The sequence below is a fragment of the Meles meles genome, chromosome 4 (genome assembly GCF_922984935.1).
Source record: "Meles meles chromosome 4, mMelMel3.1 paternal haplotype, whole genome shotgun sequence".
Lineage (NCBI taxonomy): Eukaryota > Metazoa > Chordata > Mammalia > Carnivora > Mustelidae > Meles > Meles meles.
In genome coordinates, this window is record NC_060069.1 from 160,592,247 (window position 1) to 160,618,012 (window position 25,766).

At 51.7% G+C, this 25,766-nt stretch overlaps 1 protein-coding gene across 3 annotated transcripts in view; it reads left to right on the forward strand.

Annotated features, from left to right (window-relative positions):
* BACE2 (beta-secretase 2) overlaps nucleotides 1–25,766 on the forward strand; it is an 85,126-nt gene that overhangs the window by 43,906 nt on the left and 15,454 nt on the right. For all 3 annotated transcript variants that reach the window (XR_006817986.1, XR_006817985.1, XM_046001737.1), the window contains exons 3-8: nucleotides 1,697–1,913; nucleotides 5,289–5,417; nucleotides 6,579–6,713; nucleotides 8,224–8,325; nucleotides 12,589–12,738; nucleotides 18,377–18,545. Coding sequence is in view for 1 of the 3 variants with exons in the window: in XM_046001737.1 (XP_045857693.1) it covers nucleotides 1,697–1,913; nucleotides 5,289–5,417; nucleotides 6,579–6,713; nucleotides 8,224–8,325; nucleotides 12,589–12,738; nucleotides 18,377–18,545 (902 nt within the window). In the remaining 2 variants the exon portion in view is untranslated. The remainder of the gene's footprint in view (nucleotides 1–1,696; nucleotides 1,914–5,288; nucleotides 5,418–6,578; nucleotides 6,714–8,223; nucleotides 8,326–12,588; nucleotides 12,739–18,376; nucleotides 18,546–25,766) is intronic.

Below are 25,766 nucleotides of genomic sequence, written 5' to 3' on the forward strand. Positions count from 1 at the left end.
GCTGAGCAGGGGGCCCAATGTGGGGCTCAATTCCAGGACCCTGAGATCATGACCTGAGCCGAAGGCAGATGCTTACCTGACTGAGTCACCCAGGCCCCCAAGAATCACTTTTTCCCCCTGATTATAAAAGCTGTGTGCAGAAATTCTAGATGGGCCTGATCACAAGGGGAGTCTCCCTCCCAAATCCCACCCCCCAGAGGGAACCACCGAGAGTTCTTTCCCCTTATTTCTGCGTCCTTGAAAATGGCTTTGTAAATAGCATTCTTTGCTGCTACATAATATTCCATCATTGAGGGGCACTATACTTTTACTGAATGGTTCCCTTTGTGCTGGGCATTTAGGTTGTTCCCAGCTGTTCGCTGTTTTAAAACATAATGACTGTCTTTGTCCCTGAATCTCCTTCTTGTATCTCTGGGTATTTCCTTAGGATCAGACGCTCAGAAGGGCCGTTACTGAACAAAAGACTGTTAACATATTTAAAGCTTGAGAGATGTGCCCCCCAAGAGGTCTGACCCCAAGAGGTCAGACCATCTCTGACTTAACTGCCTCTGGACCCCAGGCAAGACTGCACTGGTTGGAACAGTCCTACAACACAGACTTGGCGTTCAAAGGCTCAGTGTGAAAACAGTGAATGAAAACCTCAGGCAAATGGTAGCACAGGACGAGTGATTTGCTTGGTGAACTGATATCTCTCTGGGAATTTGGCAGTTTTCCTAGAGTGAGTGTGGTTGGAACGCTCCGATATTTGCCTAGAGACATTCTCTGGGTCAGTTTTCAAACTCAGATGGGTGTAGGAATTACCTTCAGGTTTAGACACCCCAGGGCCTTGACACCTGCCGTCCTTCCCACGGGGCTCATCGTCTTCACGCGGGTCTCCCACAGAGGTGGCCGCACTGGAGAGGCCTGGGTGACCGCCAAGTTAATGCCCTGACCCGCACCCTACTTTATTCCCTGGGGAGTCCTTCCACGTTGCCACTGCCTAGAATGGAATTTCATGTATTTGTTTGTTTACTGTCTGTGTCTGAAAGCCCGAGGGCAGAATTCTCATCTGCCCTGCCCGTGCTCTGGTCTCCTTCACGTGTCTCTGTTTAAGCAGCTCTTACCCATAGGGCCATGTGTGCATGTAGGACCGCAGACGATGTCGCAGGGATTCGTGTCCCTACAGGCCACTAGCTGCACCCCTCCCCCATATTTTGGGAGGAGTGTGGTCCTGGGGACAGCCTGGAGAAGGAGGCTGTGACATCAGGAGGAAATGTGGGCCCTGAGGGGGAAGGCGTATATTTGTCACATTGGCTGTGGGTGTGATTCTGGACCCAGGGTCCCTCCCTGTGTCATAGAGCGGCAGTGAGGGGCCTCTGCAAAGCCAGGGGGCCAGGCGGGTGCCCAGTTTGGGCCGCGCCTTCCAAGGCAGATGTGGTTAAGTAAGTTATGGGCCCCCCTTGGGTAAATGTTAAACTTGGGGCTATGTGTCGACCCCAGAGCCGCCCGCACCCTTGGCACGGGAACACGACCCAGATGTGAGTGCGGCTGTCTAGTGGAACTGCTCACTTTGTCCACAGAATCTCCGTTAATGACGAAGAATTGCGTGCGGTCGCTTTCCTGTGCTCAGGGGAGCGGTCTCGGCCATCGTGCCCCGCCGCCTTGTCCGAACGCGGCGCGCGGATCCAGCTTGGGGCCTTGTCTCTTCCTTCTCCAGGTCGAGCACTTACCGCTCCAAGGCCTTCGATGTCACGGTGAAGTACACGCAGGGAAGCTGGACAGGCTTTGTTGGAGAGGACGTGGTCACCATCCCGAAAGGCTTCAATAGCTCGTTCCTCGTCAACATCGCCACTATCTTTGAGTCCGAGAATTTCTTTCTGCCTGGGATCAAGTGGAACGGGATCCTGGGACTCGCCTATGCTGCTCTGGCCAAGGTAAGGCCAGTCTGGGGGTTGAAGTAGGATCAAAGCTGGATGAGTCGGGTGGGTGGTTGGGGGGGTGGGGGTGCGGAGGCGTTCCCAGCTGCTGGAGACGACGGCTGGTCGCTGAGAGTCACGCGGTGGAGACCAGCCGTGGTCACCCAGTTAATTATGTCTCTAGGCATCTTTAAACTTTAAGGTAAAAGGTGCGATCCTTTGAACCTTCCTGCCACGATATACCCATAGCATCAGTTTCATTTGTCTTTGTTTTTGCTTATTTTACTTCTGTAGCTTAAAAGTGTGAACAGAATCCAAGTCACTTGAATTTTGGCGTCGACACATTTTTCTGGGGGGAGGATTAAAAGAAAACACAGTTATTAGATTCATACATTCTCACGAGGACGGTGGAGCCCGTGGCTGGCCCTGGAATCTCGGCCGGGGAGACACCCCACCAGGGGTAGAGCATCGTGCTGCTTCCCCGTGGGTGCAGAGGTCCCTAGAGGGGCCAACGGAGACCGCAGGCCAGTGGCCCAGGCGGCCCCGAGGGGAACGTGTGCAGCCGTGCTCTCATCCGCATCGGAACTTGCACAAAATGGGAGAGACAGGATCTGCAAACTTTTGGACTCGGCCGGCCCAAAGGGTGCCTGGTGGGGAGGCAGGCTGGGGAGTCTCCCCCCAAGAGGGGAACCGGGTCGAGCAGATGAAATACCAGGGCACGTCCTGGAGCAGAGCAGAAGGCGGTCACCCCTCCTGGCCGTCCTGGGCCCCGCATCTTGCCCTCTAATTGGTCAGTGCTCAACTTGCAGCCAGAGAAGTGTGGAACGCGCAGAAGCAGGTTGGAGGGGCTGCGGAGCCTGTTGTGGTCCGTGAAGATGCTCGAGGGAAAGCCTGTTTTCTCTCCCACAGGGATGTTCATCCCGCCCCCAGCTCACTAGTAATGGGGCACGGAGGGGTGAGGCGGGGAGGGGGCGGCAGGCAGGGGAGTTCCTGAGCCTGGAATTCTTTTCTTTTCTTTTTTTTTTTTCCTTAAGATTTCATTTATTTATTTGAGAGTGAGAGAGAGTATGAGGGGGGAGAAGGTCAAAGGGAGAAACAGACTCCCCGCAGAGCTGGGAGCCCGATTCAGGACTCGATCCCATGACTCTGGGATCATGACCTGAGCCAAGGGCAGTGGCTTAACTAGCTGAGCCACCCAGGCGACCCCGAGCCTGGGACTCTTAAGGAGTGAGAGACCTATGAGGCAGGAGGGCTGAGGACATCCCAGGATTTGGTTCCCTGGGTTCTGGTGATCTCCTTAGGTGGCCACGATCTCCCATTTTAGGGATGTGCAGACTGAGGGTCGGAGAGGTGTACCCTCCTCGCCCAGAGTCTGGGGGGCTCTAGAGCCCCTTTTTTCTCAGTACCATAGGGTGAGCTTAGTATGAACTGTGTAGACTCTTAATAACATACATTCCTCAGTACAAGTTCATAGACAGCGTGACTGAGGACAAAACGTGCCTTGTTACCTGGCTCAGACAGGGAAAGGTATGAGCATGGTTGGTTTCATGCTGCTTCCCGGGCGGACGGCAGAATAAAGCTGACTTGGGTGCAGCGGAAAGTACTGGAAATAAGCTTCCTTGCAAGTAATGACTTCTAGGTCTCCAGGGGTGGCCAGGCTTGCCACACGACCTTCTCGTGTATGGAATTCTGAGATGACGGCAACTGGCTTCCTGTCCCAGGTTCGAGGAGATGGTCACGGGATGGGTAGGACGTGGTGCGTGGCTAGAAGTGTGGCTTGGTGGGCCAGAGCTGCTGCTGAAATAGGTTGGCCGAGCCCTCAGTGGAGGCCACGGCACGCGGCGACCCCAGTCAGTCACGATGCTTCCCACTAAGGATTCCCACCGAGGCCGTGCCTCAGACCCTGCCCTCTGGGGTCTCACACCACGGATGCCTGCATCCAAGGGCACGCCCACGAGCTGGGCTCTCTCGGGTTGACCCTGGTACCTGTATGTTTGCAAACCTCCAGAGGGAGCCTGAGGAATGACTGGGCAGAATCCTAATAGATCCCTTACTGCGGGCCAGGCACTGTTCCAAGGCTTTTGTGTGTATTGGCCCATCGAAGCCCCAGGAGCTGCTCCAGGAGGCTACTGTTTCCCCATTTCACAGATAAAGAAACAAAGGAACCGGTCACACGGGGAGCAGGTGGCGAAGCCAGAATTCAGTCCCAGGCAGTGTTGCCTTGGCTGCCTCCCACGCGGGTGGCGGGGAGGACGGAGCCCGGGTCAGCACCATGCCCAGCCCACTCCGTGTCCGTCATCCCCCGAGACGCCAACGCACACGTTGGTGAGAATATTGTGCCCAGTCCTGCCAGAGAGGCCACAGAAGCCGGAGGAGGAGGCCAGACGCAACTGAGTTAAATAAATGAGAAGCTTTGTACTTGCTAATGGGCTGCGCCCAGGCTCCCCCCAGAATTACAGTTTTCATTCTAGCAGGCAGTAAATGATAGTCCCGATGTTGACTGCTGATGGCCCGGATCTGCCCGGCAACTGGGCCACTACAAGTAAATTTCCATCAGGAACCAACATCTCCGAGTGATCCGTATGCCCGGTTGTCAAACCCAAAGTCTACGTGCAGGTCCCTGACTGGTCCTCGGGACCAGCAGCCCTGGAGGCCCACCCCCCCCCCCCCCCGGTGCAGAGCTGTTCGCACACTGAGTCCTGGAGATGTGGGGCGCCCCGAGTGTGTGCTGGCTCTGTGGAAGGAAGGCGTAGGCCACTTAGGTCCACTGAACTATGGTGGCTGGGAATCTGGGGCTTTTCAAGCTCAGGGACACAGGACTGTCCTTTCCTGCTGCTTTCCTGCTCCCCGGAGCTCCGCAGAGTCTGGGGTCTGAGAGGTCTCATGCTGAACACCTGTCGTGTGGCAGACGACTGTGGCCTAGGTGTGAAGCACGTTTTCTGAAGCCATGAAGGCCATTCCCAGAGGCGCTTCTCTCCTTGCTCAGACTGAGATGGGAGCCAGCAGCCCCGTGGGTGACCCACCTCCACGTCGCGTGCCTGCCTCGCAGGGCATCGTGGCGATAATGTGACGACGTACCAGCAGCTCTGGAAATAGTGTCTTAGGTTTGCGTCTCTGCCTTGCGCAGGGACCGCATGGATCTTCTCTGTCTCGTTCCGATTTTAGAAATACTATCTTATTTTTCCAACAGTGCCACACAGACAGGAAAACATTGCGTAGTAGGAAGGTCTGTTGCTGGTTTCCGAATTACTGCCCTTGAACAGACGGTTGTTGTTTCCCCATGAAAACAAATACGAAGAAAACCGGGTTTGGACCCCATGCCCGGTGTCACCTTCAGCTTGGTCCTCATCTCCGCCGCGAGTCACGTGGCTGCTGTCCTTGTGTCTCCTACAGCCGTCAAGTTCCCTGGAGACGTTCTTCGACTCCCTGGTGGCCCAAGCAAGGATCCCCAACGTCTTCTCCATGCAGATGTGTGGGGCGGGGCTGCCCGTGGCTGGATCTGGTACCAACGGAGGTAGTCTTGTGGGTATCTTTTAGTCCTCAAGGGGGGAAAAATATCACAAATGAGTCGGGCAGCTTTTCTGTTTTGTGAACACCCTGGTGGAAATGCTAGACACAGAAGCATACATCAGTACTGTGGAATTTTGATTCCCCTTCTTACAGAACCTTTAAAAAAAATGGGTAAAATTAGGTATTATTTTTATCTTTTCTAATTATCCTGCCAGCCAGAAGCTGATTCTCATTGCTTCCCCCAATTCTATGAAAACTTTTTAAAATGATTTCCTCGGAAAATTTTGGCAGGTGGGAGAGGGGCGGGTGAGGACTGGTTGGGGGTGTGTGGCAGGCAGGCCTTACCCACGGTTGGTCCACTGGTTGAAGGAAAGACTGGCGATTCCCTAATTTGATGCCGAGAGAGGGACACCTGTATGTCCTTTCTCTGCTCAAGTGCGTACACACGTACACACATACAGCAGGAAGTTTTCCAGTGCAACACGAGCAGGTCAAGGCCACCAGCTCTGTGGATGTACTGAGGCTGAGTGTCCCCTCGATGGGCCCTGCCCCCCCCCGATGTCTCAAGGGAGAGGTGACGAGGACAGTGCACAAGAAGGGCCCCTCGGGGCAGGTGCTGACAATCCCCAGTTGTCCAGCTGTGAGAAGCAGACACTCCGTTGCTCTCATTTGCTTACACTGTACCCGATCCGAATACCTTACTTACCCCCCTTTTCAGGACAGAGGACAGCCTAGGATATGTGGGGTGATGTTTCATAGTTTTGCAACATCAGATTTTGATTAGGGAAGCTCCTTTGTCTGCCTTCCATGCAAACGTGTGAGCCTGTTAAGTCCTCCTCTGTCTTCTGAGGAACTGAATGCTTGTCCGACAGTGTAGCTCACTGTTCTGCCTCATTCGATGGGGGGTACATCTTGGTATGATAAGGCTAGAATTGGAGGGCCATCCTTTACAGAAGGGAGACCACCAGAGCATCCGGAACAGACGAGGGCACAAGACTGTTTGACCTTTGGATACAGGGCCCCCAAATGTTCCCTGTTTAACTTCCAATCATCTGTGTTTGGTAACATCGTCGTAGCGCGCGAAGGGGGATTCTGATTGTATGCTTCTCCATGTAACCTGTGAGTGTGCCTCCGTGCTTTTTCTCTTACACCCGTTAATGTTTTCCTTCTCAGGTCCTGGGTGGAATTGAGCCAAGCTTGTACAAAGGAGACATCTGGTATACCCCTATTAAGGAGGAGTGGTACTACCAGATAGAAATTCTCAAGCTGGAAATCGGAGGCCAGAGCCTGAATCTGGATTGCAGGGAGGTGTGCACATTGTGGTCTCTTTGTGTCACTTTTTAATACTGTAGCTGGGGCCGGAATAGGAAATTAGAAGGTAGGGGGGCGCCTAGGTGGGGCGGTCACTTGAGTCATGATCTCAGAACCCTGGGATGGAGCCCTGAGTTGGCTCTGTGCCCCATGGGGAGTCAGCCTGGAGTCTCTTCTGTCTCTGCCCCTCCCCCAGTCCCCGCCACCAGCGTGCACACTCTCTCTTTCTCGAAAATAAAGAAATAAATCTTCAAAAAAAAAAAAAAACAAGAAAACTAGAAGGCACGTTACAAGATAAATCAAAGATTCATACATTAAAAGTGATAGGGCCTTTTTGTATGATAATGAATCCTCCTTCTAGAAGTCTTGCTTCCTTCCAGTCACTCGGCTTCATAGGGGGAAAAAAGCATAAAAGGGCGTGTGCGAAGAGCACTGTAGAGCCCCTTTTACCGTTCCCCTGGGCCTGATGGTTCCAGGACTGTGTGTCAGAGGTTGGAAGAGCAGGTTTTTCATCCATGCAAGGGAGAAAACAGGGGCTACAAAGAAGCGAGATGAAACTCAAAAGAAACCATCCGCTTTGCCTTCTGTTCACCCTCCGCCGCTGCTCCCCTCTCCCTCCAGGACAAGTCATGCTCTGTAGAGCAGCACGTCCTGACTGTCCTCACGGGGGGCAGACGCGCAGAGCTGGGGCGCCAGGTCCTGCAGGAACCCTGTACACACCCCGTCCGCGCTGGGCGTTCCTGGGGGCCGTCATGGCATCGTGAGGAGGACAGCTTGCGGCAGGCAGGCGCCCACAGTGTCTGCAGGCTGGGCGTGTCATTCTGTGCCTCCCTGCCACCGCGGTTCCCACGGCACAGATGCCTCTGGAACCCACCCGGGCTCGAGAGAGCGGTGCTCGCTCCTTCTAGGAGAGCCTCCAGCGCTAAGGCCACAGAGCTGGCTCTCTTGTCAGAGGCACTTCCTTACACTAAAGAATCCAGTGATCGACTCCAAGGGGAGGGCTACAAGGCGGTGCAGACTTCCGTGTGCGCACACGCGAGATCCTGTCTCTGAACGTGGCTGTGCTTCCATCCGAAATGCAGATATGGCGTGTCTGGCCATCTTCTTTCTCCATTTCTGGGATAATAGTTGCTTTTGTAGGATTTGCATAAATGGTCATTGATGTGTCATTTGACTCTGGAAAGACACACGGGTCTTCCCCCTTCGCCCTTGGGAGCTCCTGGACAGGGACAGGGACGCCTGGACACCTCCAGATGGGGCAGTTGTCCGTGAGGGGAGAGCTGTTGATTTTGGACACGTCCCTTCCCTTTCCTGGTCTCCGTTTCCTTTTCTGGGAAGTGGGAATGTTGGGCTAGCGTCCAAGTTCCAAGACTGTGCCATGAGTAGAGTCACCGGTGAGGTCCCCCGGCTGCTGGAAGTTGTGTGTGGCGGACCCCCAGGGACAGCAGGCTAGAATCACCTTGCCTGGAACTCACACCCTCTCCCCAACAACCCGCCTCTGTTCCAGTATAACGCAGACAAGGCCATCGTGGACAGCGGCACCACACTCCTGCGCCTGCCCCAGAAGGTGTTCAACGCGGTAGTTGAGGCCGTGGCCCGCACGTCTCTGGTGAGTCCTCAGGGTTCTGATCAATCCTGGAGAGCCCCAGGTCATGACCACGTGCTGGGAGAGGCAGCCCTCCTGGGTATTCGGTAGTCTTCATAGTCTTCATCTGAGGATTCTGAGGGATTGGTTTTTGTTGTTTTTTTTTTCCCCCAACTATTACTTATTAAGTTCACAGTCTTACTCTTAACTACCAAAGAATTTCTTCAGATTAACCTCAGGAGATTTGGATCTGAAGGTGCCGGGCTGTTGAGTATTTCAAATAATAGTGACCTTTTTTAAATCTAAGGAAAAAAGCCTCTTGGTAACATTCTATATTAGAGGAAATAGTGAACCAGGAATACGTTCCCGGCCTCTAAAACAAGACCTATGAACCCCAAATCGTACTCTTTTTGGCCTTCATTCAGGCTGTACTGGGATGTGAATTCTTCGGTAAAAGAATGTGATTCACGGAACACAAAGGCCGATCAGCCAGTATAATAATTTTTAAAATCCTGCTCAAGAACAACCTGAATTTTGGAGAAGTGGCCGACAGCGTCCCGGGATGGCCCCAGCTTTCCAGTCGGTTCCAGGCAGCAGGGTAGAGACCGAAGGGTAGACCGAAGGCACTGAGTGGGAACAACAAGGCTTCAGGGGTCGGACGGACCCAAACGGAGGCTGGTTTCAGCTGCTCGCTAGCGGGGTGCCTGGGCGGCATTTGGGCCCTCGGAGCCTCCACGTTCTCCTCGCGGGGCTGTCGGGGGGCTGGAGCACGGCGCGCCCTGCACACGGGAGCTGTAGGACAAGAAGCGACTGATGTCCCACTGGGCAGTGCTCTTTGTTCCAGCATGAGATGGCTGTTCCTCTCCGCTCCCTGGGTGTTGTCCTAAGCCTTTCTTTGTACAGCATCACCCTTGCAAGGTCACCAAAAACCCATGTCTCCTGTGCAAATTCTTCATGCTGGTGCTAATGCCAGCCTGACTCTCCCACGACTCCCCCGGCCGAATCCAAAGAATGATGGGAAAATGCTGAGCAGGTCTTTGCTGATGGGTTCTAGCAGGAGCGGGGGAAGGAGGAAGGGGTTTTGGGTGTCCTGAGCCAAACTTCAGAAGTCTGGAGCTGGCGTGGGCGGAGCTGCTGGCAGACGGAGAGAACGGACAGGAGCCGTGAAAAGAAGGAACGCAGGGGCCCCTTCTGAGCTTGAAAGGACTTCCGGGCAGCAGTGGTCAAAAGCCAGAGGAAAGCTCCTATCTTAGCCCGTATCTGCTGAATCAGAAAAAAAGGCAAGGCAAGTTTTTAGTGCCCTCGATTCAGAACGCTGGCTGAAAATCAGACCGTGCTTAAAATATGGAGCCATATGCTGATTTTCTTCGGTAGTGAGAGTGTCCTCCGCAGACCTGACACAAGCCTCCTCAGACTGAGTATTCTGGGCTGAAGGTGTGTGAGGACCACCCCACAGGGCCGGCCCCGCCTCTGGGGAGCCAGGGCCTCCGGCCCCGGTGGGAGCCACAAGGGAAGAGAATGGCACCCCCCAGGGTGTCGTAGCCCATGGTTGGTAGTGGTAGAAGGAATGAGATTACAAGATTTGTTTGCCTTGTCTGAAATTATCCTCTGATTCCAGAGCCCATGTCAGGGAGCGGAGGACCCGGGAAGGTTCTCCGTCTTGGGCAGGGAAAGCACAGCCAGCTGGCAGGGAGGGAGACGGGGGGACGAGGAGACGGACGGGGGCACGGAGTCTCTGTGTCTGCGTGCCTGGACCGAAGATGGGTGTGCTCTTTCTCACCTGTTGTGGTGTAGGCTTGCTTTCTGGTTAAGGGAATAACCTGGCTTTGGGGAATTAAATGCAATGAGTGTTGGGCTCTGTCTCCTGGCCTGGTTCGTTCAGATGGGATTTTAGGAATGCACGGTCTGTATTTTGAAATGGAGTTCTGTGGATGCCAGAGGCCCGGGCACCCTCTCCTCCTAGCTGCAGCGCCCTGGTGCTCGGCCCAGTGCTCCCCCATCTGTAAAATCCAGTTGCAGGGTGACACCTGCCTTAGGATGACTACTGACTCTGAACTCTGTGATCTGAGGGTCGAAACTGTCCTCCAAGGACACGTGGTGTAGCCTCGGGGGATGCCCTCCGGGGCCCCCCGTCCGATCCCGAGCTGGGCTCGTTAGGTGAGTTGCCAGACCCGATCCTTCATCTGCAAATTGGAGCTGCCCACGGGCACTGACGTGGGGCTCCCTGCCCCGGGTGCAGGCCCAGCCACGCCCAGCTTAGCCCATCCTCTGTCCAGCGAATGACGCTCATCGACTCATCTGGCCAGGGATTCTGCCCTCCGACAGATAGTTCAAATCAACTTAACTTTTACAAAAGGCGAAAATGTATTAACATTTTATGTTACAAATGTTACATGTTACAAACTGATAAAATGTTATTTTACAAGCTGTTAAAATGTTACAAATCAGTCACTGTCACAATGACTGGATGGCCCCTGGAGTAGATGAAAAACCCCAGGGCGTTTTCTCCCCACTGTGTGGTCTGGAGGGACGGGCTGAGGGAAGGACCGAGGGACTTGGGCAGGCAGGCACGCACCTGCCACGTATCTTCCTGCCACAGAGCCCCCAGCACTCACCCGGAGACGCTCCACTGTCTCAGTACTTGCCCTGCTCAGTCTCTGCACCATCGTACTTTCTCTCCGCACCCACAGCACCCTCCTTCCTGGACTTCCCGTCCCCGCACCCTCTTCGTGGGTGTCTGCTTTGCCGGCACCATCCAGGCTGGGCCCTGGGCCCCTCTCTTCTCCCCGCATCTCCTGAAAGGGACTCCCTCGGTGCTACGTGATCGCTTCCCATCCGCCCATAGTGACTCTCGAGGCGGGCCTGGCTGGGCAGGAGTTCAGATTCCAGAACTTGTGGCCCATGTAAATCCCCTTTGGACTTGTAAATCACACCTGGCTGGCCCCAAAGCTCGGATCTCTGACAGATGATCTCTGCTGAAGACGCCAAGGCCGCCAAGATAACCTCTGTCCCGGTCTCCTGCTCCTTCCTATCCACAGCTCGCGCCTCCGCGGCTGCCATCGGGTCAGTGCAGTGAGGCAGCTTCTGTGCGCGGCCCGCCCGCCCTCAGACTCATCCCCTGCTGCTCCCTGGCCCTTAGCTGACTTCAGCTTCCTAGGGACGCTCCCTTGAGAGTCACCCCTCACTCCAGGTCAGGACTCTCCTAGCCTGCCCCATCCCGTCCACTCCTAGCTCCACCCCGCCCCTAGCTCCTCCCACCCCATGCTCTCCCTAGCCCCACCCACCCCATGCTCTCCTAGCTCCGCCCCCATCGCGTTTACTGCGAGCCGGTGCAGGATAGGTCCGCCGGGGAACACGCCCTGGTGAGCTGGCGGGAGTTACTTGTGGGTAACTTGCGGACTGAGCGCCTAGCTCACACGTGCAGGTGACATGGCTCTTCCTCAGGTTCAGCCGACGCCTGCTGGGAGGCTCAGGGGCGCGCTCTGTGTTCTTGGCTGTTCATTTTCCCCACAAACACTTCCCGAGTTTCTCCTGCGGGCTAGGTGTTAGAACTGCAAGGCGGGCAGACAATATGTCTCTGTCCTTCAAGGACTCAGATCACCGTGCAGGACAGAGAGCGTAAGCAGTAACACCCATAAATGTCCAATTACAGCTGTTACAGGGAGAAGGACCGCGGGGGAGAGCGACATGGTGGGACACCAGCAGGGTGGGGAGGGCTTCCCGGAAGGTGGTGACCGAGCTGCTGTCTGGAGGAGGAGAAAGATATTCTGGGACTGCAGGGACCCCCCACCAGAGGGGCAGTGGCAAGAGTCTGCACCAGGGGCAGAGTGCTGAGCTCGGGATTCAGAGGAGAGGTGATGCCCAAAGCGGTCTAGAGGGCCACATGTGGGATGCAGCTTCTCCTCTAAAGGGCCATCATTGCCCACTACGGAGACCTGGGGCAGGTGGCTTCGCCTCCGTGTGCTCTGGTTTCCTCATCTCTAACGCGGGGCGCGGGGTGCTGCTACTCTGCCCGCGGGGGTTTGCGAGAATTAAAGTAATCAGGGCTGCAGAGGGCTGGCTGCTGAGTCCAACACCAGCCAGTACTCTGCGTGCCTGGGCGATCCTGACAGCCGTGAATTTGTCATCACCGGTCCCCTTCCAGAGGACTGCTGTCTCCGGCATGCCGTCCAAGGGAGACACGGTTTACCGCCGCGGGCATCTGGCGAGGTGGCGAGGGGAGCTGGGACTGCTTCCTGTCGATGTGCCAGAGTGTCCTGCTTTCTCACGCGGTCTCGTTCTGTCCAGATTCCGGAGTTCTCGGACGGTTTCTGGACCGGCTCCCAGCTGGCTTGCTGGACCAATTCGGAGACACCTTGGTCTTACTTCCCCAAAATCTCCATCTACCTGAGAGACGAGAACTCCAGCCAGTCATTCCGTGTAACCATCCTGCCTCAGGTATGAGCGGGGACCTGGACTGTTCTCCCTGAACAGGCGACCGGCCCGAGCGCAGCAGTCTCGCGTCAGGTAGCGTATGTGTACTAGGCTTGGAGTGCCACGAGGATGCTGTTACCCACCGCGAAGCCGGGCGGCCCGCATCCATGGGCGCGGGCCCCTGCCCGTGAGTCCAGGCAGGCCTGTGGCTCTCAACACGCTTGTGGACACATCGGGTCACCAGCCCTGTGTGTGGCCTCCTTCATGAATCTGGTGGCTCACTGGCAGAGCGATGGGGCTTCCGGCTCCCACAATCCCGCAGCTGCCTCGTGGTGGTGGTGGGGCTGGGGGGGGGGCAGCAACGTGCCCGGGGGGCCCAGAGCAAGCCCACCGCCGTCTGCCTACTCCTGCACAGTGCTGCGCCCTCAGGGCCGAGGCGGCCCAGACCCCCTGGGCTGGGGAAGTGGAAGGCCAAGAACGGAGGGCACTGGTGTGGTGTCTACCACAGCATCCAATACGTTCTTTTCTTTTATGTGTTTATTGTCTTTAAAGATTTTATTCATTTATGCAAAAGAGAGAGTGAGAGAGGACAAGCGGGAGAGCAGGACAGAGAGGGAAAAGCACACCCTGGAGTGCGGGGAGCCTGATGTGGGGCTCAATCCTAGGACCCTGGGACCATGACCTGAGCTGAAGGCAGAGGCCTAACCAACTGAGCCACCCAGATGCCCCCAAAATATGTTTTTTAGGTTTTTTTTAGATTTTATTTATTTATTTGACAGAGATCACAAGTAGGCAGAGAGGCAGGCAGAGAGAGAGGGGGAAGCAGGCTCCCCACTGAGCAGAGAGCCCGACGTGGGGCTCCATCCCAGGACCCTGGGATCATGACCTGAGCCGAAGGCAAAGGCTTAACCCACTGAGCCATGCAGGTGCCCCAAAAATATGTTTTTTAAAAAAGGAGAATAAAACTCGACGCTGGAGAGATGAAGACAACCTTCTGTTTTCCATGTTCAAGAGGTCATTGGCTCCTTCCTCCTCCTACGCATCTAATCAAACACAGAGTGCTCTGTCCTGCTCAGTCACGCTTCTCGCCTCCTGGTTCCCAAGGCTTGCACTCAGGTCCCCCTCTGTCCCCCTCTGGGGACCTCCACGCACACTCTGTATGCCCAGTCCCCTCCTTTCTGCCCTTAAAGCCCTTGCGAAGTGATCTTCGTAGGAGGGAGCTTTTGGCCCGCTGTCCCTGCTGTGAGCCATCAGTGAGTCCCCACCCTGTGCACACTGATGTCCTCATTTCCTGTGGCTCTCCGGGCCTCCCTGGACCCTTCCACGCCCTTGGACCGCCACTCACCAGTCAGCGTCCTCGCGGGCTTCGTGCTCACTCTCCTGACCTTTCCTTCTGCCACTCCCCTCCCCCACTCTCTCTGCATATCCAGATTCTTCCCATCCTTCAAGGTCCAACTCAGACAACCCTCTTTTGTTGAACCTCTGCTGAACAAAATAACCCGTTTGTGAGCCTGCCCTTCTGACTCATAACGCAGGCTTCTGAGTCTGCCCCTCCGACATGCAGTCATCCCTTTAGCGGGTGTTTTATGCTGGTGTCCTTTGCGTTTGAGCTATGTTTTCTTTGAAAGCACATGCTCAGGCTTCTAGTTCTTCCTCGGTTACATGAATTCCTTGAAGAGGAGAACCGTGAGATCGGAGGTCCTTGCTCCCTCCCTGGCGTGAGCGTGCGGTGGGGACTTAGTGTGTAATCACGGGTTTTTTGGAACAGACAGATCAATGTGCCTTTGTCGTGATTTGGTGACTTTGGGATAAAGGGTGGGATTGGGGGCTGGGGAAGGAGGAGTGAGTTCAGAAGTAAAACAAGTGAGAATACTGCTGTTTCCCTTCTCAACTTGTCCGTGAGGACGTGCCTTCCAGGACTGGCGGGTTACTGGGGACCTGCTTGAGAACCTCGACAGAGACACGGGGATGGAGGACACAGTCACTGAGGCCTGAGTACATGCTCAGCTCTGCCCGACTCACACTGTAACGCTGAGCAGATCACTGAGCCCTTTCTCTGTCTGTCCCTTTAACGCTAAAGGGAGAAATCATAATACTCGCCAAAGACATTTTCACCGCATACAGTGATGCTTTCTCCATCTTTAAAATAATTGCTTTTTATGGTTAAATTTTGGTCCACCAAGCAGCATGATGTACACATCAGGGTGGTCTGTAACTCAAGTTGAAGCCAGCGTTAGGACCGAGGTGAGCGTGTAATCGGGAATGGATGGCAGGGGCGTGGGTTGGCAGAATCAGGGACTCCTAAGATGCAGGAGAAAACAGGCATTCGGGGAACAATCTGTGATGTTCAGCGCGGGCAGTAGCCGCCGGAGCTGGAAGGTCCCTGGGGCTCTGTGGCTGGTCCCACGACCAGGTGCGGGCCGAGGGCGAGAACATAATGAGGTTGGTTGGGGAGCGTTGCCTTTAATTTTTGTTATCTCTGCGTGAGAACTCAGTAGTATTCTCATGAGACTAGATTTTTTTGGGTGGATTTGGATATGTTCACATTTTTGGTTTTCAAAAATCTGCTTTCCCTGCTGTTTCCCCGATTTTTTTCCACAACATTCCCATTCCGTTCTCTTTCTGTCACCTCTTCGGAGAAGGGCTTGAACGGGCAGTGACCCCTCCCGTGCTGATACCCTCCCAAGCTCCGCGTGGTACTGACGCGGTCCTCGGGGTCAGCGCTGGGGTCGGGGGGCGGGGTCACCTCCCAACACGACAGCTCTGTCTGCCTCCCTCTCCCTAACTTTTAGGGCAATCGTCAGGGCTCCTTCCCACCAAGAATACGGCCCATGCCTGGGACCTTTCTGGCATGGCCAGTCCTAGACGGGCATATGCTTACTGGCGCAGGCAGGAGCTGTGTCAAAGGCAATTGTCTTAAATTACGTCTGTCTCCAGTCTTTCCCCAAAACACACGGGCTGCTTCTTTTTTGGCCTGTTGACAAAAGCAGCCCCCAACCCCAGCCCACGGGCAAATTCTGGTTTTCTTTTCCACATACCCCTAAAAATGTAAATAATTTCAGTCTACCACTGGTTGGTCTATTTGTGCTATTTTAGCTGAAGACAGACAGTTTATTCTGAGCTCTAGCCATCCTTCAGCTTTCCCCCGCTTGGTACAGCATCTACAGTCTGGAACTTCTATTGGCAGTCAGCTGGGACACACAAGAGTAAAAGATACAAATTCGGTCTGCATATTTTTGCATCGATATCTTCAGTTACATGATAGGTGATAATTGATTGGGTTTTATTATAGAACTGGTTTCTTCGGAAGTCAGAGTGTGTTGTGTGTGTGTGTGTCCACGGACGTGCCTAGGGCCTGCTTATAGATCCTTCGGTGAAGGTGCCGTGGCAGCGGGTCAGGGTGTCCCCTGCCTTTGCCTCATTAGAGTTGATCGTGAGAAGTTGTGTCTTTCATTTGGTATTGTCAAGCTCAGCACCACTTGTGAGCGTCACCTGAATTTAGTGAGACCCTCCTGGGTGCCTACGGTCCCCTTGAAGCCTCAGCTGCAGGAGCACAGCGGAGAACAGAATGACTTCCCGCCTCAAGGGAGGGCTTGCAGACAGAGAGCCCAGTCGTAGAGGGTTCTGACTGTGGGTGCAGTTCTTGGACCCGGCAGTGGCCCCAAGTCTAACCGTTGAGGACGCCAGGGGCTGCCACAGTTCTGTCCTTGCTCACCCCACCGCCACACAGCCCCTCCTCCTCTCGCAGTCCAGGCGCTGGCAGGGGCGTGGAAGTTCGTCTTCCTCTGGTGTCAGCTTGGTTGAACTCTCCTCTAGTATGACTTCTAGTTTCCTGTCCCGCCCAGACCTTCAATAGTGCTCCTGTGTTCCCACCCCAGGGGGCTGGCTCCCTGTCCCACCTCTCTGCTGCGGTTTGCCTCCAGGCCGCACCCCTCCCTTGTCACCTGGTGCAGCCCCTTCCTGCTGACCCCTCTAGAAATCCCCTCTCCTCACACCCCTTCGAGCCACAAAGCCCCAGGCTCCCAGTCTTTCCCACCTCAATCTTTCTTCCTGCTTTTACCCCTTGACGGCTGGTCAGTACTCACAAGGAAGCCCTTCTTCCTACTCATCTTGCCCTTTATTGCCTTTTCCCCCAGACTTTTGGTATTTTATCTTGCTAAGCCGCTCTGTTCCCTTGGTTGCCTGCATTTGCATACTTCGCTGTTAAAACAGAAAGGGTTGTTCTCCCTGAGTGACATTGCCTTGCTCCCTGATTAAGTTTTGACGCATTTCCTCACACTAACGCCCCCAGAGGACGTCAGGGCCACGAGCGGTGTTGACGGAACACGCACAGCCCGTGGTCCTCATCCTCGCGGGAGCTTCCTACGAGCGGGCGCTGGGTCTTCTGTCTATGACAGCTTCTCTCTCGCCGACGGAGGAAATAAATCATCTTGCTTCCACCCGGCTGCCTACTTTTAAGCTCTCTTTGGCAGAGGATGACAAAGACGGCATCCTGGGGCGCGTTAGGAGTCACAGCATTGTCTCAGGAGAACAGAAGATGCTGATGGTCTGCACTGGGGCGGTAGCCATAGGGACGGGAGGTGTGATGGGGTTCGGATGACGTCTGGTAGGAAGGCCTGCAGCGTCTGGGTGTGGTTCCCATGTAAGGAAAGAGATCCTGGCCCGGTGCTATAGGGCCTGAGGAAATGACTGAATCACAGATTTACTGAAACACAAGACCTTGAGAAAAAGCAGATTTGGGGAGAATGTCCCAAGTCTGGTTTCTCTGATACTGCATTTGAGAGGCCTGTTGAGTGTGGCCATGACGGCAAAGATCTATTGGAGGTCAGGATTTAGGCATCAGCATAGAGCCCTGGGGTGTGCTTAGGGCCATGAGGCCACATGGGTCACCTGGGGTAGGGGTGGAGGGGATGGCCACCGGAGGCCAAAGCCCTGGCGTTCTCTGATGCTTGCAGGGGACGAAGGTAAAGTGGACCCTATGCAGGCGCCTGAGAATGAGCAGCCAGTGTTGGGAGGAAGAGGAGACAGCCCTGTCTCAGAGGCCCGGGAAGGAGGAGTTTGAGGGGGAGAGTTCGCTCATCCCATTACTGTAGAAGAAGCCTGTCTCACTCCACATTCATTTACCTGCCCCCTCACCGGATGGGAAGCCTCAAGGGCAAAGGGACTGTGTATTGGTTGCTGATACTGGGACAGTATTTAGGCCATGCCAAGGGATGGATGGATGGACAGATGGATGGATGAACGGATGGACAGACGGACAGATGGACAGACAGACGTATGGTTGGATGGATGAATGGATGGACAGATGGATGGATGAATGGATGGACAGACGGACGTATGGATGGATGGATGAATGGATGGACGGATGGACGGATGGATGGATAGTTGGATGGATGGCTGGATGGATGGAGGGACATCTGTTTGGGCGCGTCTGTGTGTGGCTACAGGAGGCGCACGTGTTTTTTTATCACTTTCAGTCATGTTTTATCACCATGCTTGTGATGTCATCTTCCGAATAGCAGGGTGATGCCATCTCCTTCTCGCCCTGCGTCACCCCACGGCTCCTGGGAGGGTTGGAACACGCTGTGGCCTCGAGAGCTTTGTGAGGTTGCTGGGTTCATGCTTTTCCCTGTCTGTCTGCCTGCTCTCTCCTCGTCAACAGCTCTACATCCAGCCCATGATGGGGGCCGGCCTGAATTACGAATGCTACCGATTCGGCATTTCGCCTTCCACGAACGCCCTGGTGATTGGCGCGACCGTGATGGAGGGCTTCTACGTGATCTTCGACAGAGCTCGGAAGAGGGTGGGCTTTGCAGCCAGCCCCTGTGCAGGTAAGCGATGCTCGCGCTGGACGGGGAGCCCCCGGCCAGAGTACTTGGCGTCTGTTCATGAACTTGGAAGGAACTCTTGAGGATGGGTCAGTTGCCTTTAAATTCCTTCCCACAGGCTTGTCATCCACGGCCAGTCTTAGCAGTCAGACGCTCGGCAGGACGCGGAGAAGAGGAAGTGAGGCCGTCCTGTAAAATGTTTAGTCCCATGCTTGACACATGACAGATGCATGATCAATATTAGTGTTATTGTTACATCTCACATTAAATTTAGAATGGTATCTCACACCACAGAGTAAAGACAGGGGGCCTTGGGGAAGAATTACAGTTTTTTGACAGGAGAATTAAAGATTCATGGGTAAGCTGTGTATTTTTTTTTTCCATCCAAGCAATCTTCATTGTGCAAAACAAAGTAAATGCCTGTCATTGCTATTTCTTGAAATCCTAAAATGAGGAGATCAAGGAGCATGTTTTTCTCCTAGAACCCCCTTGAAGAGCTGGTTTGGGGATGAGTCGGCAATGCTGTTCTGTGAAGCTGAGCTTGAGTTGGGCTGGTGTTCAGGGAAACCACAGGAGAGAGGGCAGGAACGGTGATGGGTGGGTAAGCCCTCCCTTCTGGAAGATGTCTGTAGACAAACAGTTGGCTGGGATGGGCTGTCCACCTAGAGCATGGTTTAGCGGGAGGGTCAGGTACTTGGCAGAAAAGGGCAGTCCTGGACGTGGGCATGACCCGGGATTGCTGGGGATGCGTGGAAAGTGCATGCGTGAGTGGGCAGCAGGCAGGAATTGTCGGGCTCCTGGGTGGGATCAGGACTGACACATCCTGGCACGTGGGGTTCAGAGTTGGCAGGTAACGTGCCAACGAAGAGAAAAATTAAGCCCATGTGAGGCAGCGAGCACATGGGACAGGAGAAAAATGAGAGGCTGTGGGGTGAGACCTGGTCCCTACACAGTATGGGGAGGGAGCATGAATATGATGAAACACTCGGGATAGTGACCCATGGGCAGGAATGCTGACTGTGCCGGTCACCCCGACCTTCACTGGGATCAAAACCCACGGAGGAGTCTGGGGGAGAGCCGTGGAGATGGGGAGAGGGTGCAGGCAAAATATCGGATGATCTCAGCTGATTTATTCCAAAGGGGACATTTCAGATCTTATTTACTATCCGACCCACAGAGGTAAAGTCGGTATCCTGGTGGATAGAGCGGGCCAGTCACTCTGCCCACCCTTGTTTGGACACAGGGGCACTCCGGGCCGATGAAATAACAATTTGGGGAGCGGGAGGAGAGGCATATCAGGGGGAAAACTTACATCGGGAATGTCAGTCCAGCTCACCAGCCGTATAAACAAAACCACCCAACACCACATACACACTTGATTGTTGCAAATGCCTTCTTCAGCGTTCAGCGGAGGCTCTGACTCTGCCCTGGGGACCAGGCTCCAAATCCCCGGGGCTTGTCATTTTGTCATCTTCCTGGGGAGTGAATGTTTACCTCTCAGAGTGCATTAACTGTTTCTAGCCTGGGAGGTATCCCTGGGGCAGACCTTCCTCTGTGGCTTTGCCTGGGACTTCAGGATGGGAAACGCTGCCGGTCCCCCAGCTGTGAGTGTTTCACGTCTCATAACCCAGGGAACTAAGCACTAAAGCAATTTTCCCCCCAATTTCTGTTCTCTTGTTAAATACCATTAAAATAGAGGCTACTATGGCAACAGCCATATCGTCCACTTTACTTAATACCGCAGAGCGCGCAATCACCATGTCTCCTAAGTGAATCGCTGTTGGAAATGGTTTAATATTAAGTGTCTGCAGGCAAATCAGCATTCATTCCTGCCTTTCAACATGAATTCTTTGTTAGCTGTGCTTGTAGAAGTTTGGGGTTTTTTTTGTTTTTTTGTTTTTGGTTCCTATTTTTAAAAAGGTGTATTTAAGGTTTTGGTACTTAAACATTTGATTTTCTCAGCATTGGGAATGTACAGAGATAGGCCTCCTCTTCCGTGCAAACTGTTTAGCCATTAAAGTAATTGCTTCCCTCCAAGGCACAATTAGGAGCCAGACAGTGGTGTATAGCACTGTAATAAATGGAAGAGGTACGCTGCCTTTTTTTTCCTCTTTAAAAGTGTTTATTTTTTAATTTATCACATGCTTTAGATAACAAAATGATTTAAGTCCTAGGAAATCATGTGCTCTGGGCACACTTACGGAACACCCAGATTTAACAAATGCTAACATTTTTGTCATTTTCATTGGTCATATTTGCTTTAAAAATTTGTCGTAGAAACAGAAAATAAATGTAGCTTAAAGCCCCCCCTCCACAGCATTCCCCAGAATGCCCCTTTATCCTCAGACTGCTGTAGAGTCTTTTCTAATTACTACACACTTAAGATTTTGCTACGTAGTTATCAGTGCCTTGCATCAGCTGTCTCTTGCTTGGTAACAGTTTAGCCCCAGGGTTAGCAGCCCCGTCTGACTTGGTGGATGCTGAGGGTCAGCAATGGAAGAGCTGCTTAGCTGGGTGGTTCTGGGTCCTACTGGAATCTCACTCATGGGATCAGTGAGAGGAGCACTCCTTTCCTCGCCATTGGGACCTCCCACCAGGCCTCCCTGACCATCCTTAAGATGGGCACCCGGTCACCCCAGAGCAAGTGATTCCAGAAAGTAAAACTGCCACGGAGTACCCAGGCTGGTCTTTTTATGCCCAGTTCTGAAACTGACACGAGGTCACTTCTGCCCTATTCTGTTGGCTGCTCAGAACAGTCCCGGGACATCGTGGGAGGGGATTACACAAAAGTAAATACCAGGGAGCCAGGATCATTGGAGTCCCCTTAGAAGCTGTCTGCCGGCTACCTGTAAATAAGTACCATGTAACAAAATGTTGGTTGGTTGCTTGTGGGCTTTGGGTATTTTCACATCTGTATGAATGCTCTGTAGTACCGTGTGTATCCTTTCTCAGCCTGCTTGACTGTTCAGCATTACGCGTCTAATGGATCTTCCCTGTTGATAGGAGTCCTAGGTCACTCATTTTGACAGCTGTGTAGTATCCTATCGTATGAGTATACCCAGATTATGTACCCAGTTCTGGCCTGATTGCCATTTGGAACGTTTCTGATATTTGCGGTTATAAAGAGTACTGCAGCGGACATCTTTCTGCATGCTCTCGAGATCTTCTGAAAATGGAAGTTCTAGGGGGTTTGGTATGCTAGTCTGCAGTGTTACTGGCCACGTCAGATTTGTCTTCCAAGCAGCTGACCATGAGAATTACATCAGACTGTGCCGTTGTTTTCTTTTGTTTTTGTTTTTTGCCAATCTTTGTGAAATAGCGTCACAGTTTGATTACCTCTAAGATGATGCAACTTTTTTTTTTAAGATTTATTTATTATTTGGGAGCAGGGGGAAGGGCAGAAGGAGGAGAGGGAGAATCTCAAGCAGACTCCCCACTGAGTGCAGAGCCCGTCTCCTGGCTCGATCCCCAGGCCCTGAGTTCATGACCTGAGCTGAAACCAAGAGTTGGACGCTCAACCAACTGAGCCATCCAGGTGTCCCGAGATGATGCAACTTTTGATATATTTATGGAGTGTCTGAACTTTTTCTCTGATGGTGAATTGTTCTACCAATAGCTTATGCACATTTTTCTAGCTATCTTTTTAGTTGATGTGTATACATTCTTAATATCTGATCCATTCATTTGGGGGGGCTTATGCATGATGGATAAGATCTGCGAATCTCTCTGGATTTCTTCTACTTGTTTTTCTTATCTTTTACTTTTTTTAAATTTAGTGAGATGGAATGTGCCAATGTCTTCATGCTACCTACATTCCCCTCACCATCTAGATCTGATTTGCCATATATCAGTATGTATGTATATGTGTATATGTAGTTTTTGTTGGAGCCATTTTCAAGTGGGTTGCATATATCATGATATTTTCCTCCTAAATATTTCACTGTATGATATTTCATCCGTAAAGACCTCTTTAAAATAAGGGCAGGTTCATACATAAATGTAATACCATTATGACACCCCAAAATTTAACAGTATTTACATTGTATTATGTAATATTTAGGCTATATTCAGATTTTCTCAGTTACCTCAAAAATGGTATCCTTGGGGCTCCTGGGTGGCTCAGTGAATTAAAGCCTCTGCCATCGGCTTAGGTCCTAATCCCAGGGTCCTGGGATTAAGCGCATCGCATCGCATCGGGCTCTCTTCTCAGCGGGGAGCCTGCTTCCCTTCTGCTCTCTCTGCCTGCCTCTCTGCCTACTTGTGATCTCTGTCTGTCAAATAAATAAAATCTTAAAAAAAGAATATTAATTAAAAAAATGGTATCCTTGGCTATGATTTTTTTGTTATTTTTTTTCTTTTGATGGCCATTTGTTTTGTAGAATATGTCATATTCAGATTGGTCTGGATTTTTCCTAATAGTAGCACTTAACATGTTCATTTAACCTTACATTTCTGTAAACTTGAACTTAGGTCTAGAAGCTTGGTTAGATTCAGGTTAAATTAATTTTGCAAGATACCTACTAAATTTGGGGTGTCTGGGTGGTTCAGTCGATTAAGCATCTGCCTTCAGCTCATGTCATGATCTCAGGGTCCTGGGATCAAGTTCCACATCAGGCTCCCTGCTCAGTGGGGAGCCTGCTTCTCCCTCTGCCTGCTACTCCCCTTGCTTGTATGCTCTCTATGTCAAATAAGTAAAAATCTTTAAAAAAAAAAAAAAAAGATACCTACTAAATTGTAATAACCTCTTTGTCATATACCACGGTACATGTCTGGATCTGTTACTTCTGAGCGTTCTCTTCTATCCCACCAGGGTAGTTGCTGTCCCTGTGCTATAACACACGGTTTAATGTCTGTAGTTACAAAAAGACTTAATATCCAGCAAGGGCTCTGCTCTTCTCCTTATTCTCCTTAAGATGCTCTTGGCTACTTCTGTCCTTCTATTCAACTTGTCAAGATCTCAGAACTCTAATGGGGTTTTGATTGCAACTGCACTGAATTTGCAGGTTAATTTGAAAAGAAATCAAGTCTTTATTATACAAGTCTTTCCCCCATGAGTGTACGAATTCTCATTTGTTTGGGTCTTTTCTGTCCTGCAGCCGCTTTGTGGTTTTCTCCAAGAGGGGTCTTACACATACCACTTCCTCTTAGATGCCTGTTAGCTCTTAATGTTACTGAGATTGTAAGCGAGATTGTTTTAAATTGCGTTTTGATTGTTTGGTATATAAGCATGCAGGGGCTTTTGTATATTAATCTTCTATCCAGCCACCTTGCTAAATTCTCCTTTTATTTTTTTTTAATATTGTATTTATTTATTTGACAGATCACAAGTAGGCAGAAGCAGGCAGAGAGAGGAGGAAGCAGGCTCCCTGCTGAGCAGAGAGCCCGATGCGGGGTTCATCCCAGGACCCTGAGATCATGACCTGAGCTGAAGGCAGAGGCTTAACCCACTGAGCCACCCAGGTGCCCCTGAATTCTCCTTTTAAAAAAAGCTGTCAGTGTTGCTGGGATTGTCTGTGAAAGCAGACACATAATGTGAGGCATGGGGCAGGTTTGTGAACTTCCCTTTGAATCCCCAGTTAAGGGATTCTCAGTTTGCTGAAATTGTTTGGTCTGAGTGGGAAAACAGACTGACATTTTCTACTAACGTTAAACATATTCCTAGTCTGTGACTCAGCAACCTCCCTCTTAGGTATCTGCAGTGGGGAGACGGAAGTGTGCGTCCACCCAAAGATTTGACCAGAAGCAGCTTTATTCATAAAATGAAGTAAAGTACTACTTCATTCAGTAATTACATCATTACCTAAAACCACCATTTTTATCAAACTAAAAACAGCCCAAAGTGTAAGGAAGGAGACTGAGTAAAGAAATGATGACACAGAAGTTTTCCTTACGCTGAAAGATGTGCTTGAGGATCTCTTTCCAATTTCATTTCATTTTGCCCCAATTTTTGGATCAGAGTTTAACTGTGTATGGAATTTTTTTAAATTAATTAATTGATTTATTTATTTGTTGGAGACCATGAGCACACAAGCATGGGGGAGGGGCAGAGGCAGAGGGAGAAGCAGGCTCCTCGCTGAGCAAGGACTCTGATGTGGGACTTGATTCCAGGACCCCCGGATTTTGACCTGGCCAAAGGCAGACACTTAACTGACTGCTTAACGATTGAGCCCCTTCCCCCCTCCACCAGGCGCCCCAAGCATTTGGAATCTTGATGGGTAATGTCACTTTGCCTTTCAAGGAGGCTGTGCTCTTTCATACCTGGTTGTACCAGGTCTCTTGCAACGGACACAATGGCCTGACTTCACAGTCAGCATCACCAACAAGGTGTTGTCAACGCTTTGGGGAATTTTGCCAACCTGATAGGTGAGAACAATGATCTGTGTAATTTTAACTTCATTACTTTATATGTGTGAGGTTGAATTTATTTTCATGTGTCTAAGGGTGTTTTTTTTATTATTCTCTGCGAACTATGTGCTCATGATATCTTCACCTTATTATTTTCTATTGGGTTTTTAGAGTTGTTGTTTTTTTTAAGATTTTATTTATTCATTTGACTGAGAGAGAGAGAGTGCACAAGTAGGCAGAGGGAGAGGGAGAAACAAGCTCTCCACTGAGCAGGGAGCCTGATGTAGGGCTATACCCCAGAACTCTGGGATCATGACCTGAGCTGAAGGCAGAGGCTTAAACTGACTGAGCCACCCAGGCGCCCCTGGGTTTTTAGTGTTTTACATTGATTTGTAGAACCTCCATGTCATGGAGTAATTAACCATTTAGAGAAAAAACCTATAATTCATGTTTTATTTGTACATTATTTAAAAATTTACTTTGCTGATCATGAATTTTATTGTGAAAGTGCTTTTATGTTTTTAAATATATCCGTCTTTTGCCTCAAAGCTTTTAGGTTTGAAGTCACATGTTAAATGGACCTTTACTGAAGTTGTTTTGTGATTTGTGCAAGTACTTTGATGTTTGATTTACCGTGATGTCGTCTGTATGGATAACCTTTTTTTTCCCCCAAGATGACTACCCCATTGTTCCTATAACATTTTTCAGATAATCCACATTTTCTTCATTGATCTGAAATTCCACAGTTATAGTATACCAAATTCCAGTAAATATTTGGAAATATTTATCTTTGGATTCCTGTTCGATTGATACGTCCTACAGTGGTAGTGTCTGTCCATTATTCTTCTTTATTCAAAATTTCCCTGTTGGTCTTAATTT